The sequence below is a fragment of the Lepisosteus platostomus genome, chromosome 7 (assembly GCF_059453375.1).
Source record: "Lepisosteus platostomus isolate fLepPlt1 chromosome 7, fLepPlt1.hap1, whole genome shotgun sequence".
NCBI lineage: Eukaryota > Metazoa > Chordata > Actinopteri > Semionotiformes > Lepisosteidae > Lepisosteus > Lepisosteus platostomus.
Window position 1 is genome coordinate 4617031 of NC_142617.1, and position 18050 is coordinate 4635080.

At 45.1% G+C, this 18050-nt stretch overlaps 1 protein-coding gene across 6 annotated transcripts in view; it reads right to left on the reverse strand.

Annotated features, from left to right (window-relative positions):
• Positions 1 to 208: 208 nt before the first annotated feature.
• Positions 209 to 18050, reverse strand: part of LOC148657950 (ribosomal protein S6 kinase alpha-3) — a 48985-nt gene continuing 31143 nt past the window's right edge. For 5 of the 6 annotated variants that reach the window (XM_088638706.1, XM_088638709.1, XM_088638708.1 and 2 more), the window contains 19 exons: positions 17911 to 17992; positions 14518 to 14598; positions 13994 to 14073; positions 12936 to 13042; positions 11954 to 11991; positions 11215 to 11357; positions 9777 to 9847; positions 9393 to 9481; positions 8734 to 8798; positions 8331 to 8433; positions 7792 to 7916; positions 6334 to 6459; positions 5418 to 5507; positions 3700 to 3858; positions 2610 to 2771; positions 2197 to 2273; positions 1646 to 1763; positions 1103 to 1243; positions 209 to 651 (listed from right to left, as the gene is read on the reverse strand). In XM_088638706.1, coding sequence (XP_088494832.1) covers positions 526 to 651; positions 1103 to 1243; positions 1646 to 1763; positions 2197 to 2273; positions 2610 to 2771; positions 3700 to 3858; positions 5418 to 5507; positions 6334 to 6459; positions 7792 to 7916; positions 8331 to 8433; positions 8734 to 8798; positions 9393 to 9481; positions 9777 to 9847; positions 11215 to 11357; positions 11954 to 11991; positions 12936 to 13042; positions 13994 to 14073; positions 14518 to 14598; positions 17911 to 17992 — 1983 coding nt within the window. In that variant the 3' untranslated portion in view covers positions 209 to 525. The remainder of the gene's footprint in view (positions 652 to 1102; positions 1244 to 1645; positions 1764 to 2196; positions 2274 to 2609; positions 2772 to 3699; positions 3859 to 5417; positions 5508 to 6333; positions 6460 to 7791; positions 7917 to 8330; positions 8434 to 8733; positions 8799 to 9392; positions 9482 to 9776; positions 9848 to 11214; positions 11358 to 11953; positions 11992 to 12935; positions 13043 to 13993; positions 14074 to 14517; positions 14599 to 17910; positions 17993 to 18050) is intronic. The other variant, XM_088638705.1, reaches the window with a different exon arrangement.

Consider the following 18050-nt stretch of genomic DNA (forward strand, 5'->3'; position numbering starts at 1 on the left):
GACATGTCACAGCTGAGCAGATCACTACATTAGACTGCTGTCCTACTGCAGCAAAGTCCTTACTCATAATACAGTGAATCAACTGTAGCTCAGTAAGACAAAAGCTATAAATCTTGAATCTAATACATACTTATAAATCTCGTAGAGTATATATATATTCAGATTTTTGCATGTAAATATTTCTAATTGCTCAAAAAAAATCAAGAAGTTTACTATACAGTACATTTACTCCCCATATAAAAGAAAACTTTAAATGGGTGCGCAACAGTTTTCAGTTTAGAGGCAGCAATGATTGTACAAGCTAAATATTTGATATCCCATTGAGCGGATGTACAGTTAATATCTTTGTTCGTGGGGAAAGACTCAGCTTCCGATTCCACGCTCGTATTTGGCGTTGAGGAGATCGTGGCAGGGCCACGGAGCTCGTTATGTAGCAGGGGTCCGGTGGGGGCCTAGAGGGCAGCTGTGGGAGCAGGGTGCCCCAGCTGGCTCGGGGTCAAAGGTTGTCTGGGGGACTTGGTGAGGTCACAGGGCTGTTGAGGTCAGCTTCTTGATGCCCCTCCTCTGGGCTAGGGTAGAGCAGCCCACTGGCTCCAGCACTGGAGACAGGGGGTTCCGGTTCAGAGCGGAGTATGTTGCCGCCATTGCTCCCTATGGGGGAAAAAAAAAGACTAATCTGAGTTGATGCCATTAAACCAATAGAATAAACTTCCCTCCTAAGAGACTTTGGAATAAGAAGTCTGTAGCTCTAGTGCTGGCGTAATGCTATGACGAAATCTCATCTGTAGGCTCGTCTTTGTACATATAAGCATGACTTCCTGCCTTCAGGGCTGCCAGGAGTACGATGAAATGTGCACACAAGATGTTTTCCCTCGGTCCCTCTACAGACTGCACAGTAAGGCAACAAACGTTTGGTGGGAAAAGAAAACTCCCAAGTTTCCAAAGCGTGGCTCTGAATTTGTGGACAACCACTTTTGTGGGACTGCTTTTCCATTAAAAAAAAAAAAAAAAAAAACAACAACTCGGGATTAAAAAAAAAAAGAAAAAAGAAAGCCTGTGCCTTCCCAGAAGGCTGGCCTGCAGGGGTGATCGGGGATGTTACCTTCACCAGGTGAGGCGCGTCCTGCCGGTTGAGCTGGTACTGGGGCAGCTGGTCTCTGTGGATGATCCAGGGGTGCCGCAGCACCTGGGCAGCGGTCAGGCGCTGGTGCGGATCCACATGGAGCATCTTGGACACCAGGTCCTGTGGCGAGACAGCAGCGGTAGGTCACCGGCATGGCTTCTGCCAGCCCACTCAGAAAGGAACAGGGTCCCTGCTGAACGCAGACTGGATGCACAGTTGAATCTGGAGGTGTGTGGCCTCACTGTGAAACTCCAGCTCATCTAACTGGACGGGACTTGTTAAGCAAGCAATGCACGCCATTTTCAAAGGAAAAAAATCAAGCACTGAACAGCACAAGAACTGCTCTCAAACTAACCTGGGATGCCTTACAGTTTCACTGAGCTGTCAGGTGTCGACCTAGCATAGCTGTTAATGTTTCGTAAGTATGGTACTGTCCTGCTGCATCAAAGTGGAGATCGGCGTGGTGTGTGCACGTTGCAGTTTGCATTTTCAAGATAGCACACCAGTCAGTCACATGCATACCTTTGCCTCTGTGGAGACAGAATTCCAATATCCCCCGGAAAGAGAGAACTTCCCACTGCCGATTCGAGCCAGGATCTCCTCTGGAGTGTCGTCAGGCCCGTTTGCAAACGGAGTGAACCTGGATGAAACAGAAACCCACAGAAGTAAATCGTCTGTGTTGTGCTGGTTAACACTGGAGAATTAATACAGTTGTGGGTTAAGTGTTTTAAGTTTACAGTATGACAGACCTAAGACTCTCTCTTAGGCACATACACATCTCTCTCTCATACAGACATGTCAGACCTGGCCAAGTCACACAGTAATCCTTCTAGATGTAAAATGTTGAAGATTAAACCTATGCTTGCTGGAAATTATATCCCAATTACATTAAATGCATATGTTATTTAACCACATTCAGCAGAAACACTTCTCAACCACCTCAACACAGCCTGGGGATAAACGTGCTTCACCATTAATTTCCAAAGTTACTGTAGTGCAAACCTTTATCACTGCCCCCAGATGGCACTAGAGAGTTGCAGATTTCAGAATACACAGGTTCTCGTGTGCCTTACCCTGTAAGCATAGTGTATAGCAGCACTCCTAGGCTCCAGATGTCACACGCTGCATCATAGCCTTGTTTCTTTAAAACCTGCAGGGACATACAAGCTTGTTTAGAAACAGGCCAGGAAAAGAAAGAGATGCTTCTGCCTCCTGATAACACCACTATCAATAAAGCACACAGGTCCAGTGCTGACCAGTCTTATCTCACACTCAGCTTGAGCAGCTGAGCGGGTCACTACATTTATTTGCACAGTACTATGGATTCCCCTCAACGTTTTCTAATCAACCGACAGAGGTTAACCCAAAAAAGCCGTAAACTTGACCCGCCCCACGCTGTGAAACATTAAAGACGCAGCTCGGCGGAAAACAACCGCTAACTAATCCCCGGAGGGGCGGGCAGTGAGCTCGACGGGAGGGGCTCTACCTCGGGAGCCACGAAGTTGGCGGTGTAGCAGGGCGTCATGAGCAGCCCATTCTCCGCCCTGAGCTGCTTGGCAAACCCGAAGTCGCAGATGCGGATGGACTCGGGGTTCCCAGACTCGTCCACGTACAGGATGTTGCTGGGCTTCAGGTCCCTGTGCACCACCTGGCGGGACAGGAAGCAGAGGGGACGTCACGGGTGCCAACACTGCCCTGCAGTAACATCTCAAGTACGCCCTCGCCTCAGCCTGCTGCCATTTGCGGTCTCTCTTTCCTCCACAGAGCTAATCCAACAGGAAGTGCACACCTGCTTCGTGTCAAAGCCGTCATTCGATTGACTAGTTTTACAGATTTTTTTTTAAGTTTATGTTTTAATTAATACAGATGGAAGAACCAATACTGACCATGTCGGTCTAACAAATCACTGCCCCTCTGGACCTGGCTAGCCCAGTTCTGTGCTGTGAAGTGCGCCTGTTCCTTTCTTTAACAGCAGTGCATTTCCAAAACTGATAATGAGCGGGGATGGTCAGATTAGTAAATCTAATTAGTGATTGGTAAGATATTAACAATATTTTAAATCAGAAAGGAGGTTCAATTCTTCAACCTAACTCTCTTCCTTTATGAGAATAATAAGGAATAAGAAATCTGCTGTTTGTCAGCGCAGTTTGGAAGTCTGAAGCTTCCTGAACAGTCCAGGACTGAGAGAAATACGGCCAGGACACTGAATGGGGGGAATGTAAGACCGCAAATCTGACAACCGTGTTTCAACTAACACACTGTTTAATAATCTCCACATGGCAAAATATTCCGAACAATTCCCACATATTCCACAATTATTGGTCATCATTACAGACTATTTAAATACAGGTGTTTCAAGATAAATATTTAATCAACTTGAAGACTTCGAAAGCCGCAACAAGATGCCAACTTGACCGCTCGAAAGTTCTTAAGTTACAAGATTCTGGCTTCTGGAAGAGCAGCATTTCCATGTTGTTTTACCTCCAGTATTTGGCTTTTCCATGATTTCACCTAAGCACCATTACTCATGTCTTCATGACAGGAAGAAGAAGAAAAAGAAGAAGGGGTGTACGTACCCCTTGAACATGAAGGTATTCCACCGTTCTGGTGATGGTATAGAGAACAGCGCTGGCCTCTCTTTCCGAGAAGAACTTCTGCCTCAGGATCTTGTCCAGGAGCTCCCCTCCTTTCATCAGCTCAGTCACCAGATACACAGAGCGGCCGTCGTCATACACCTGCACACACAGGCGGGGGAGAGAGAAGAGAGGATTGCTCGCCCGTTTCTGAAGGAGATGGCGGTCTAAGACCTGACTACACAGTCATTAAGAAACCTCAGGCACTCTTAAGAGTCGTGGTGTTAACCCTGGAGTCCGAGTTTAAATCCCACTTCCAGTCTGCACAATCTGGCCTCTCTAACGCTGCCCTTTACTCAACTGCAAAAGACATTTCTGACGTCTCTCCCCCTGATCGGCTGTGCAGTGGGGCTGCTGGTACAGAACAGCTCCCACATGTCTCCCAGGTGGGGCTGTACTACAGTGATGGGTGAAGGGTGTTCCCTCCGAATACTGCGAAGCCCCTTGAAGTAAGTCCTACACAAAAGCGTATTATGATTACTACTACTATTTTAAAGAAATTGAACAAGTTCCTTTTCTTAACATAACTTTGGACAGTTTTAGATATCCAAAGTCTGTTAACACTGCAATATATACGTACATTATAGAATTTATTAATAGAACGATGCACACCTCTAAACACCTGTAAAAAAAAAAACATTCACCTTCCTTTGAAAGCTCCACTTGTTTCAGACAAACCTGCCAGCGCCCTGCCAGCTGTGTGCGTATGCGATCCATTTCCAGATAAATGGGCTCCAGCCGACACTAACAAAGGTCTGGCTATCTGGAGAGGAGGCTTGCTGATGACAAATGTGCCGACTACCGCTGCCTTCTATATCGGAGTCCGAAGGGCTTTTAATTAACCCAAATGTCAAGGATTTATTTTCCTGGCCAGGCCAACACAGGAGTCTTGCATCAAGGGATTAATTAAGCACTGTTCAGCTGTTTCTTGCACAGTAATGCAATCCCAGTGGCTCTTGTTCAATCAGTATTTAAGGCACTGCCCGCTGCACAGCCAGAGTCACGGCTCTTTTCCCTGGTTGCGCTGTGAGGGTCAGGCTGTATTGCTATTATATAAGCCAGTCAAGCTTTGTAATAGTCTGGCCAGGTCCCTCCGGTCACGCTGTGCCAGCACTCAGCACTGCGAGGCTCCACATCAATTTGAGTCACACAGTGCTGCGGATCCAGGGCTCATTAACTTCAGGCAAATCCAAGCCATGTAAGGGCACTGCTCGCCATGGCTTAGCTCTGACTTGGTTTCTATTAGTACACTCTTTCCTCAGCAGAGCGGAGAACCTTGGCACTTCTGTGCTCTTCCCATTCCACTGCTCTATGCCGGTCGTGCCTGGAACTTAAATTACCTTATGGATCCTGCAGCTGATGATCTCGTAAATAATCTGAGATCAAGTGGAATAAAGACTTACAAGTGCGAGTTAGGAGGTAGAATGGTTTCTAAAGCTAAAGTTGCATACTTGTACTCTACTGCATTGAGCATAGGTTTCAATGGCCATTTTCCACATTTTCTGTGCTTGGATAAGCCTCTCAGGATCTCCTCTTGCTTGCAATCCTGCGCTACAGATCTCATACTCACCTGCCAGGGGGCGCTAGAACTGCACTGCGACAGCTCATCAGCACCGACAGCTAAATGCCACCAAAACGCTGGTGATGAAATACGTACTTACATCCTTCAGAGTGATGATATTGGGGTGCTGTCCGTACCGCAGCAGGATCTCCACCTCCTCTGTCGGGTCCCTCTTGGCCTTGCTGATGATCTGCAAGAGGCCAGATAAGTGAAATCTCCCAAAACGCCACCTGTCCTCCCACATGCTGCCTTTGCTTCCCAGAACGAGTGACGAGATCCCAGTGGAAAAACAGCACATGCACAAAGCCTTGTTAGTTAAGAATAATGAGAATTACACGGACATTAGCCTGCAGATGAGGGGGAATACAAGTCTGAACACCAGTACATTCTGAGAAAACTACAAGGGAAAAGCATTAGAAAATAGAATTGCCATATTAAAATATTGGAAATTTAATTAAAGAAGTTTCCCTCCCTGATCCCTGGGAGACTGCTGTATTTTCTTCCTGCTTTTTCTCTAGCCAAAGTCTTGAAGTCACAGGCTAATGGATTTTAATTTCAGATTTAGGGGCCCCATGTTTAATTTCACCTGAGAAACATTCAGTGGGATGTGTCACAGAATCAGAACTGCCTTCTTTCAGGTGAGCAGCCTTAGTGTGTAACCGGGGGCCCTCCTCAAAAGGGAAAAAAAAAAGCCCAGTGGGAGTGACTGACGCACAGACATTCCCATCTGTCTCTGCTCATCAGACCCCTCAGCTGTTAATGCTGTCTCATCAGAAAGAAGGATTAGCTAAGGTGAAGAGAGACTGCATAAGGTCTCGCTGCATGAGAGTATCTCTGAATCTCAGGAGCTTACAATGGTGTAAAGCAAAAGTCCAAACGAGCAAGCAGATCAACTGAAGGCATCGATGAGCCCTGGCGATCAGGAACCAGCAGATACAAAGGTCCCTCAAGCCTTTTCTGATGCCTGCTGCGCAATTATCAGGAATGACAACAAATGGGCTCAAGCCAGAACTCGCCTTGACTGCGTATTCCATGTTGGTGGACTTCTGAATGCAGCGCTTGCAGATGGAGTACGAGCCCACCCCGATGTCCTCTTTCACCTCGTAGTTGTCCGTGAACTGTATGCTGTTTCTGTGCAGCTGCTGAGGAGGACACAAAGCCCAGGTTAGTAATAGTTACACCACAGCATCTTCCACACTACTGCACAAAGGCCATCCCAAAAAAAAAAATGCCATCCAAGACCATACTTACAAGCTGCGATACTCAATATTAAAACAGAAATATCGACTTAAACACAACTGTGATATTTACTGCAATAAAATCACAAATTTAGATATTTCAACTCAGAACAGAATTTCTCACTAGAATCAGACGTCCTGCAATTCTTTTCTTTTTATTAATAGAAACTTCTGGGTGACGCCGTCCTCAGTGTCATCTGAACACTGTTTTTGAATCCCTTAATAATTAAGAAAGTGGCAAAATACGCTGTGTAACAGAGGAGGTAAAGGTCAGGCTCTTTTGTTAAACTTCCCCAAATCATTCAACACAGGGAAACAAAACCAACAGTAAGTATTAAGAGAACATTCATGCAGTCTTCCTATACCATGACTTTCCTCAAAACAAAAGCAGAAGTTTTAGTGAACTCAGCATGCACACAGTTTCACACTTACTGAGCTGCAGTACATGAGCTTACTTCCATTTTTACACTTCCAGAGCTTCAGTCATCTTGTTAAAACACAGGCCTTCACTTTCACCTCGATTCTCTTTACTTTCCTATTCGCTGCGTGGGGGTCTTCAGCTTTTGTTTTGTTTTTAGGAACAAGACTTGGAGCCGAAACATCACTGAAATCCAGGAGAGGTTTGTGGACAGTGTGGGGAAACGTAGCGGGGACCACTAGTTTGGTTAGGACATGGCATCTACAGATGAGAGTCTGCCATCTGGCTGGTCAAGCCTGCTGGGTTTTAAATGTCAATTGATCCCAGTATGTCAATCAATCAAGGTTGATCAATGCACGAACAGTACAGCGTTCAACGGTGTTGTCGGCAATGAAATGCTTTATCCTCGAGCTTGTTAAGAGGCACAGAAGAGTAGAAGGACAGCTTTTAGGGAATAGGTAAGGATTACGATACAATAAATTATACAACTGCTATTTACAATACAGTTACAGATTGTACGAATGTAACACAAGGATAGGAGGTATTTAGCGCTGTTTATATGTGTCCCTGAGAGTGCAAAGTGACAGGAGGGCGCCGGTGTACCCTATCAGTTCAAGTAGGCAACCTGTCATATCGTGAAAACAAGCAACGGTATCGACTTACACAGAGGCAAGCTTGTTCCAGACTCCGACAAGCCTCTGTGTAAATAACTGCCTCAAATTTCTCTCCTGTTTCCCTGCTCTGTGTCCTCTGGCTCCAGCTGCCCTCTCGAGGACACGAGGAAGAGGCGGTGCCCGAGGGGTGCGGCTGTGGCTCACCTGGACAATGGAGTTCACGCCGGCGGTGGGCAGAGGCTGGCTCTCCTCCTCAGCGGTGATGGCAACAAAACTGAAGCCCCTGAAGAGCTGGTGGGCGTTGGCGCTGGGGGGCACGCCGGGGGAGTCTGGGCAGAGGCAGGCAAAACAAGGATCAGGAAAGAAGCATGAAACGAAATCACTTGTGGAAAAGTGACGCCTTTTCCTCAGCTGTCATTACGGCGACCCCATGTAAAAACACTTGCAAAAGACACATCCTCAGGATGTTTACACATCAATGCTGCATCTGCAATCCAAGAATCAAAGCATTTTGTGTGCTGAAAAAAGAAGTACTGAAGTGTATTATTCAGGATAAATGTTTTGAGTATGACGAGAAGAAACAGAAGAGAAAAAAAAATGCCAATTCATCCAAGTGTTTCTCAACTGAAATAGAATTCATGCCACACCAACATCAAGTGGAGTTTTTGCTTTTTAACAACTACGCAAACTGCCTGCGTCTGAATTAAACGCGTTAACAGTGCCTCTCTCTGCTATGGTCATACCTTTAGGTGTTTTGGCTGTGAACTCGGGATCAAAGTAGAAGGTGTCATCTGGCCGACCAGAGGCTGGTTTAAAGGGAGGATGGATTTCTCTTCTGAAGAGCTTCTATAATACAGAACAACCCTCTATTAGTCAGACATGTCCAAACACCAAGCACTCTGCATGCAGGAGTTCAGCGGCCTTCTTAAGCTCTTTTGTTATGGGAACAGTACAAACATAACGGCCACAAACTACCATTTTTAGCTTTTGACTTCTTATTAAAACACACCTTACAGGTTTATCCTCTCCTCCCCTCTTGACTAATTTAGATGTTTTTTTCTGTTGCTTTCTTTTTTTTGTCCTGAAGAGCGAATCGTCATCTTTGTTTCAGAAAGGGGATGGTAGCAGAAGAAACAAAGTACTTACGTTCCAATCGATCGTGGAGAAAAACGCATGCCTCTTTATTTCTTCCACGCCATCTGGCCCAGCACCTAGGGGATAAAAGTACATATCTTTGCATCTTTCGAAGCTGCTCACTGATCTAAATTCCTGGTTTAGTTTAGAAGATTCTTAAGATATCATATAGTCTGTACTCCACTTCTGCACTGGAGAACAAGGATGTTTTTCATAGAGGATTTGAACTCATTATCTTAGAAGTTCGCTATTGCATTTTTTTTCTAAATGCACCAGGAGAGTAAGGGGTACATGAAACTCTGCTGTACCGACCTATTTCTGGGAGAACAGCTGCATCCCTTCCAAAAGAATGCGGGGGAAAAGCTGGAGACATGGGCACGACGACTCACTATGGGTCACTTCAGCTATATTTCATGTCATCAAAGCCCCCCCCCCCCAGTGACACAAACGAGGTCAGTACCCAGGATCATCAAATCATCTGTCAGTCTTTCAGAAGGTGACAGCAATGTGGTCATACACTACAATAACTGTGCTGCCTGAAGGAACGGTTTTAAAAAGCTCTGAACACACTTTTCTTTCAGCTGCTACTTGTGCTGGTGGGGGTGTGGGACTGTGTGTCGGATGCGGAGGAGGTTGCCCACAGGTGACGCAGAGGGACCGAGGCGCCTTACCTAGCCTGTTCCCTGGGTTCCGCTTGAACAGCATCCGGAGGAGGCTCTGAGCTTCGGAGCTCAGGAACTGTGGCATTCCCAGCTTGGCTCTGGGAAAACAGGAGGGAGTGCGCGTCAGACACTGCAACACAGGGGACGCCAGCTCCAGAGGAAAAAGAAGACTGGAGAAGCTTTTTTTAAGTCTGCAACAGAAACACGCGATCTCCACAGAGTCAGGCTGACATTGGTGATCGTGCTGCGGAAGCCCCCGTGTGCAATCTCTGTGTAGCACCCGATGGTGAAAATACTGCAGCTGAAGCTCAGGTAAAAAAAAAGGCAGGAAAGGTTTGCGATGTCAGCAGTAAGCTAGAGGGCAAGCCTGCTGCAGCGATGCGGTGCACTTACTTTAAAATCATGGTCATCGTCTCCTTCCGGTCCTTTCCTTGGAAGGGCAAGGTCCCAGTCAGCATCTCGAACTGCAGGGAAGACAGGACGTCTTAGTGGGACAATGATAAATACCGTGTACAAGGCCAACACCTTTATCCACGATGATTTATCAAGACACAGTCCTTTATGAAGACTGGCACTGTGCTGAAACGCTCAGATCATTCCCAGCTCGAGCTCATCCGACAGGCCGAGGTGGGGAGCACGTAAAACAAAGTTAAACGCAGAACTACTGCCTGAAAAAAACAGTACTTTGCTGGAAAATCCATCGGAGTGCAAGAGGGCAGAGCTCCACCGGAAAATGTCTCATCTCAATGACGGCAGAATTGCACTGAATTAGTCTCGGAGGCCATTTTGCAAGTAATGACCCAGCCGTTCGCAGACAAAGAGAATGTACCTGAGCAATCATCCAAGTACAATTCTGCAGCCGAGGTGATTCAGGCATTAGGTGCTGCCAGAATGTCCTATTTGGCGAGGATGCAATTTTGTGGTATACCATGATGAGTCTATCAGACTCATCATTTTTTTAATCACCCAATTTCATCTTGGTACTGTAATATCAGATTGTTCAGGCCTCAGCTGGTTCCACAGGCAGTGCCGTACATAGAAAGAAAGCCATTACATCTCCTTTCACAGTGGAATTAGCGGAATCCAACTTCTAGGCGGCACACGATTTGCACACCTCCACAAACAGTCATTTGACTCCTCTTTCTTGAGCCTATCAAAGAGACATCTGACAGGGCAGTGGCACGACTTCTTAGGAAGGGAACCTACCCTCTCCCATCCAAAATCCTGAATTTGTAAGAAGCAAGAGTCTTGCCGACAACTTGCTGGTAATTTTGGTAGGGGTCCTGTGCCGATCAAGACTGTAGTGTATTTTATTTTAAATGTTAGTTTAGAGAACAAAACAAAACCATTTTACATATTAACCACCATTATTCAGCCTTACTTTTACAATACACTTTTGACTACACATCACAAGCAGAAATGGTCTATTCCTGTTTGTTCCCCTAGTATATTACAATCATATATCTTTTAACAAAACTATATACATTCAAAATGAGGAAGATGTATACATTTGTGAATATGAAAAGGGAGGAAACTATAAAAATGTACCTTATTAAGTTTCAGTTATTTTGTATCTCAACAAATTCCGACCTTAAAGGTTTAATGTACTGAACCAATATTCGACTAATTTTTTCATTTGTAATTTTAGTTTCTATTATATAGATTTCCTTTATTAATTCAATCCAATCATTCATTGTTGGTAAATCTGGGAGAAGCCACTTTCTTGTTTCTAGCTGTCTTCCCTGCTGATATAAGGATTTGCAGTGTATTTTCCAAGTTTCTGCGCGGCACCGAGCTGCACTGGAAACGCCCGGGTCCTCGCCGCCCTCACCATGAGCACGCCGAACGACCACCAGTCCGCGCTGTGGGTGTGCCCCCGCCGGTTCACCACCTCGGGGGCCATGTACTCCACCGTGCCACAGAACGAGTAGGCCTTGTTCTCGTGATCAATCGACTCCTTGCTCAGGCCAAAATCTGGAAAGGCGCGCACACACACAAGAGACTTTGAGAGACGCAATGGCAGAGGTTTTTAAAGACAAAAACGACTATTCCACTTCCTCTGCTGTGGGGGGTATTCACTCTGTAAAGACCCTACTGGCGTAAAGTTCTATAAAATCACAAGCTTTCCAGTCACCTGCTGCTGCAGTTAACACACATCGACAATATTTTTAAAAATTGTTTATTGCATTCAATCATTACAAACACCCTCATTAGCAGGATCTGGATGGGAGGTTTCTTCACACTACAAACTTGTCCCAATTTACTGCATTGCCCCCTCCCTCTTATGGGAGTCTAATACCATACAATAGGGAAGATGGCAAATCTGAAACTGCAAGAGCTCTTGTGATAGTGTGTGGCTTATAAAGCATTTCCATGTGAAACCACATACATGCTTCTATTTATACTGGCACAGACATGGCCACATACCTAGAGTTTATTATACATGCAGCAATAAATATGTCAAAGAAAATATTTTTCCTTCCTAGTAAGTTGTTTCTTGTATATCTGAATCTATGTTTATTGCTATCGAGGTGCAGAACTCTTTTTATACACAACCTGCTGTTACATACCTGTTAATTTTATATGCCCTTCTTCATCGAGCAAAATGCTGTAAAGAGACACAGTCCTTTGATTAATACAAACGGAGATCATGAACGTTACCCTGAACCTTAACTGGGAACAAAACAAAAGGACAAACTGAGGACCCTAGAGGCCAAACTGATTAGCTTTGAAAACTGAAACGGGGCAAGGACAGAATCAAGAACTGGATGCAAAAATGAATGTAAAAGAAGTGAAAAGTCAAATAGCCACACAGTATTACAACCTACAAAGATTTGGTTTGTAGCATTTAAAAAAAAAAATGACCAACCGTAGCTCAAACTGCGGACTATCTACAGGTATAGCTATTTAACTTTGCAAGACCATCCGGTGACATCATTTGTCCTATGAGTAAGTCAGGTTGCCAGGGTAAGGCTGAGCAAAGCGAGAAAGTTTTGTGAGTGTGAAATGGTGATAAAATGCACGCTGGTTCCATAGTGGTTAGAAAAGCACTCCCATCTAAGCACTTGACCCAGTTTCGGTTCCCAGCCAATACAGTTCCAGTGTTCACAGGGAAATTCATTTATAACTGATAACCTTAGGCGCTTCTTTCAGCGGGAGTCATGAACAAACTAACCAGTTTTTTTTTGCTGAAGCGGTTCCTTTCAAGAAACAGAGGGGGTAGTCAAACTACCACCAACGTGCTGGATGTGCCGAATTACTTCCTCTCCTTTGGAGCCTTCGTGTTCTTCCAGCCCCCCTAAGAAGGCCAGCGAACTACTGCACGCAGAGTGTGTGATGACAGGTTTTCAGAAATGTCTGAGTATCGGGGGGTGTCCTGTACCACAGACATCCAGCCCCTGTGTAAAACAACCAGTTAGCTAACTACCGTATGAGCTAGATGGGCCCAATCCGCTCTTTGCAATGGTTCTTAAGAATCGGAGAGGAAACATGTGGCTACCCCACCGACCGCCACATCACCCCGTTGTGTACCCCCTGCCCTTTTGCTCGTACTTCTCTGGCTTGAGGTCTCTGTAGATGATGCCCAGGCTGTGTAAGTGGTCCAGGGCGAGGGCCAGCTCTGCCAGATAGAACTTGACATCCTCTTCCGTGAACATCACCTGCCGTTGCAGAGGGGACAGAGAAGGAAGAGGAAGAGGGGACAGAGAAGGAGGAAAACACACCGGGGAGGAGATGAGAAGAACGCAAAGGAGACACGCAGAGAACTATTCTTCTTTTCCTGCCCTGGTGTTACTTATTTTCCTCCCCAAGCTACCAAAGAAGAACAAAGACTATCCAGTGGCACTTTGTTTAGAAAGGAAACAACAGAGTTCCTTGTTAAAACCACTCAGGAACAACACCTCGGGTGACTAATCCGGCTGCCCTGTCTTGAGGGAACGAAGACAGGAAACGGTGACTGCTCAGTTTCCCCTGCCTCAGCCAGTGTGGTACAGTAATTACTGTCATGTGCACCTTTGCAGAGGGACTGGAGGCTGGAAGGCTGCTCACTGGTTTTCTGTAGCTATGGCTCCTGAATGTGCCTCTGACTTGCTGAGACTTCGGTTGCAGAAACAATTTGCCGTACCTTCCAGATAAGCTGCTTCTTAAACACCAGTAAGCACAGCATGCTCTCCTCTAGCTGTGGGACAGGCCTCTCATAGCATCACTTAAAGCAGAGGTCCCAACCAGACGACAGCAGGTTTGCTAGGTTTCCTGCGTCATACTGAGACCTGACTGGTGCAATAACACTTAACTGGACCCGATTGTTCTCCACAGATATTTTAAAGAAAACTCTCTGGATTGTGGCCCTTAAAGACCAGGACTGGGAACAACGATTTGAAGTATAGGATGATTAAACTTCTTTTTGAATAACAATCTGTCATAACTAATCACTTCCACCGCCTGTCGCGGACGCTGGGAGACAACGATGGATTCCCGGGCTGCTCCCTCGATTGCATTAGGGCACAGGCAGTCTCATAACATCTACACCAGGGATCGTTCCAGGACAGAAAGCAGCTGGCGGCGGCGGCAACCCCTCACACCTGCACACTGCGCTTCTGCTTGATCCGTACCTCTTTAGACAGGCGGGTGAACAGATCTCCTCCCCTGAGAAAGTCCAGAATGAGATAGAGCTTCCCTTCTGTCTGGAACGCTGAAACAAAGTGACCAGGCAGGAGTCAGCACCGCACAGCATACCTCAGGACTACCTCCAGGCGAGGGCCAAGAGGGCTGAATGATGGTAAGGCATGGCAATGGGCAACTATACGTTCTTGACAGAAATCCAGCAGTACAGAACTGTGCACTTCTAACACAGCCCTTACGGGGCATCATTAAACAGATACACTACTGTCTGGGAAAATGCTTCCATACTCCAAGCAGTTTAGATTAGAGTTCTCTATATTTGCGATATTTAAATAAAAAGACCAACAGGCGCATGGTTCAGGGCTGGGATACTATATGCTATAGTTAATGCTATTTAAAAAAAAAAGTTAGTGACTTTTAATAGGAACAATAATTTAATCTCCTTGGTTTTAGAACATTAGGAGCTGCTGGCAAACCAAGCATGGCAACATATGGCTCCCGAATCGGCTCTTACCATAATGCAGCTTCACGATGAAGGGGTGATTCACCTCCACCAGGATGTCGCGTTCCATTTTTGTTCGAACGCGATCTCTGACTGAAAGGACGAGACAAAAGGACTCAGGCAGAGATAAACGCAGCCTCCTGCTGGAGCCTGCTATCACACTGACTCATGGACGGCGCCAGGGGGACTTGATCAAAGTGCTAAGAGAGACGTCTGTCGTTTTTCTGAACGCATTCATTAGTCAGACCCTTCGCTGCATTCCGAATTCCTCTTCATCAGCTCTCACGGACCTCTCTATATTCAGGGCCAGTGATGGAAGTAAAAACTAATTACACTTTAATGGCAAATTAACCTTCATAAATTGCACTGCAAGATGGTTATTAACCCTGACCTACCCATTAAGAAAGCATTTTTTTAATCAATGAGCAATCTCATTTTAGTTAATATCCATGTAATACATTCATTACATTAATTACTAGAGGTTGATTCTCACCACGTTATTAACACTCAATGTCATGTTGATCTATTTTTGGTGGTAAAAGATTCAGAAAAGTAGTTTCTAAAGCCCTCTCAAGCGTTATGGAGAAACCTGTTCACTTCCTGTTTCATTCAGGCATGCAAAGGAAGAATGCCAGAAATATACAGTATGAAAATCTACCCTTCTCCGTAAATCTAACTGAACAACATTCCAATTGGTAAAAGCTCAGGCCTTTCTGAAGCGCATTTACCTGTATTGTGGCATTTCTTTTATGACCACTGCGTGGTGTCTAAACCTGACAAAAAATCTTGAATTAAAAGCTGCAGAAATTTATTTTTTAAAAGACTATTTTGGATATCCAGCCACTGATCATGAGGCAATTTTCTGATGTAAAGAGAACGGCATTCCATATTCAAGCAAATTATTAGCAGGTTTTTTCCTCAAATATGCCAGTTTCATTAGTATTCAACACACATATTTAGACCACTTGGTTTATTTTATAAAAAAGATTTTGTGATGGCACGGATGATGCAGCTTGAGAACCAGTCAAATTATTTATAAATTGGGTAGAATACTGGCACAGACTTCTGTTCAATGTGTCCAAATTGCTGTCAGTCCTCACAGTGCCATTCAAAGTGGCAGCATTCACAGAATCTATGGCCAGTCATGGCTTACATGGCTTTATGAGGACAGGATGCTGAACAGGTTTTTAAAGCGAAACAGGCTTGAGACTTAAAACCAGGTAGGGGATACTAGCACGGCAGTGTCACATTAGGGCCCGGTCCAGACTGCCCTTCAACGGCTGTTATTTTCACAAAAGATGGAACCTATTGGATTATGTCACCTTCTCTGGGGGTGCTCACTATGAAACAGCCTGTTTGAAAACATCAACTCAATGACTGTAAGAAAAGACAACCCTCCCCTCTTGCCCTCCGTCTTTGGTCTCTTTGGTACCTAGGGACGATCGGGATGCCTCTGTGTTTTGTGTCACTCTATGGTATAAAAGACGCCAAATCTCTGCTGAAGCCTATTGTTTCACTGCTAAACCTAGCACACAGCAGAAGAGCAGAATACGCCACTCTCAAACCCAGAGCTGCTGAAAACAGACTCTTATATTAAGTGCTTTTACGTGCTTTATGAAGCCGGAAGGGAATTCCTTCCATCTCTGTCTTGACCCCTCTAAAGGGCAGCGCTGTACTGCGAAAGGAATAAACACCATGCTGCATTGCTAGTGACACTGCATTCACCGATGTTGATTAACCTTAATGATCTGACAATAAATGAGTACAGAGAGCAATTTAAGGCCAGACGCAGACTGCTGTGGCTCCGGCTGTTTACGAGCTGTTCCGATTCAGAGCGATTCCCAGACTCCGCTGTGTCAAAGAATCTGAAGCAGAGCTCACTGCTGTCTGCATCAGCACTTTCCTTCGGCATGGCCAGAAGAGACATCCAGAAACCAGGGGACAAAGAAAAAGCATGTGGAGGCTATCCAGCCCCGAAGCAGGAAACTCTCCACAGCTTTTCTAAACTGTGCCAAGATGGCAGCAGCTTGGAGGGGCAGATCCCAAGTGTTTTATGTTTGGCCAGGGTCTTTCCATCAGACCGCTCCAGTAAAATGCCCAGCTGTATTTACGGGTATAATTTAAGCAGGTTTGGATAAAAACATCAGCAGAACAACTTAGTAGTGAATGGAGTAACAGAGATATAATTCATTTCGGGGGACACAGCAACTGCAAACTCTTGCAGAAGCCAAAAAAAAACACTTTCTTTGTTCCTTTGAACATGACATTAATGATCGACATTCAGCTGACTTCCAACACACTGCATTTCTGCTTTGCTAGTGTAATTAGCACGAGATTTCGGTTCTTAAACACAAAAAAGGACCAAACCGCTCCACAGTGGAAGCTGTGCTCGATTCCAAAGAGTACTTAGCAACACTAAGGAGAGACTGGGAGAAGAAAGGCTCTTTCCATCTGGAGTTGTGATCAGGCAATTATGGATGCAATCAGGCATTAAGAAGAGTCACAGACACAAGCACAATATCTATTAAGACTTGTGGCAACACTGTGGCAAATACCAAGACAGGAAGTAACATTCTGTCTTACAGGAGTCTATAATTAATCTGTCTGAGAGGTTCTAGTTCAAGCAGCTTCCTGTCATTTCAAACATTAAAGGCCTGGGAAAAGGAGGCCACATATGGGACAAGGCTTTATTTCAGACACACAATGTATAAACAGAGGGGGTGTTGCCCTGAGAAATGATGTTAATAATGACCAGAAACAAAGAGCTGTGCACAAAGACAGCACTGTAGGCATGTGTGTGCACTGGCCTGGAGATGTGCAGTGAGTCCTACAAATACACCGTCACGCTGTGAGGATCGGGCTGACATCAGTCTGTAGTCAAAAAGTAAACACCCGAAACAGTTCCTTGGGCACTGAGAGGCTTAATATTGCTAACAGGAGGTATAACATCCAGAACAAAGATCAAATTATAAATGTAGAGGCATTGCAGCTTTTTTGTTGAAAGCTGCCACAATTGAGGTGTACAATTCTGTACCCTTTTTCTATGTGAATGACTTACCATACCATACTTATAAAGGCTGCCACAACAATATTTAAAAGTTTGAAATGCCGATTAAAAACCTCAGAAACAAACAAATTAAATGCTCATTATTCTGAAGAAAAACACATCAGCCTCAACAGGGTAAGATATATTGGATCACGTAAATTGCATACATCAGCACTAAAGGCCTGAACAGTCTGGCCTTGCTTTAAAACTCTGGATTCAAAAACACTGAGGACACAATTCAGGACACTGAATTGTAACTTCATCAATTAATATAAGTTTAGAGCATTGCTTGCTTATACCATGACATGACTGTGTCTCAGACAAGATGAGTGGATTTCTGACAGTAAGAAAACATTTACCTTTAAGTGTTGCCTTCTTAAGCACCTTCATAGCATAAAGCTGTCCAGCATCAGGGCCCGTGATCTTCTTCACAAGGAATACCTGTGGTGGACAAGTCCAGAAGTTACAAGACACAGCAGAGATGGCCTAAGTGGGGTGG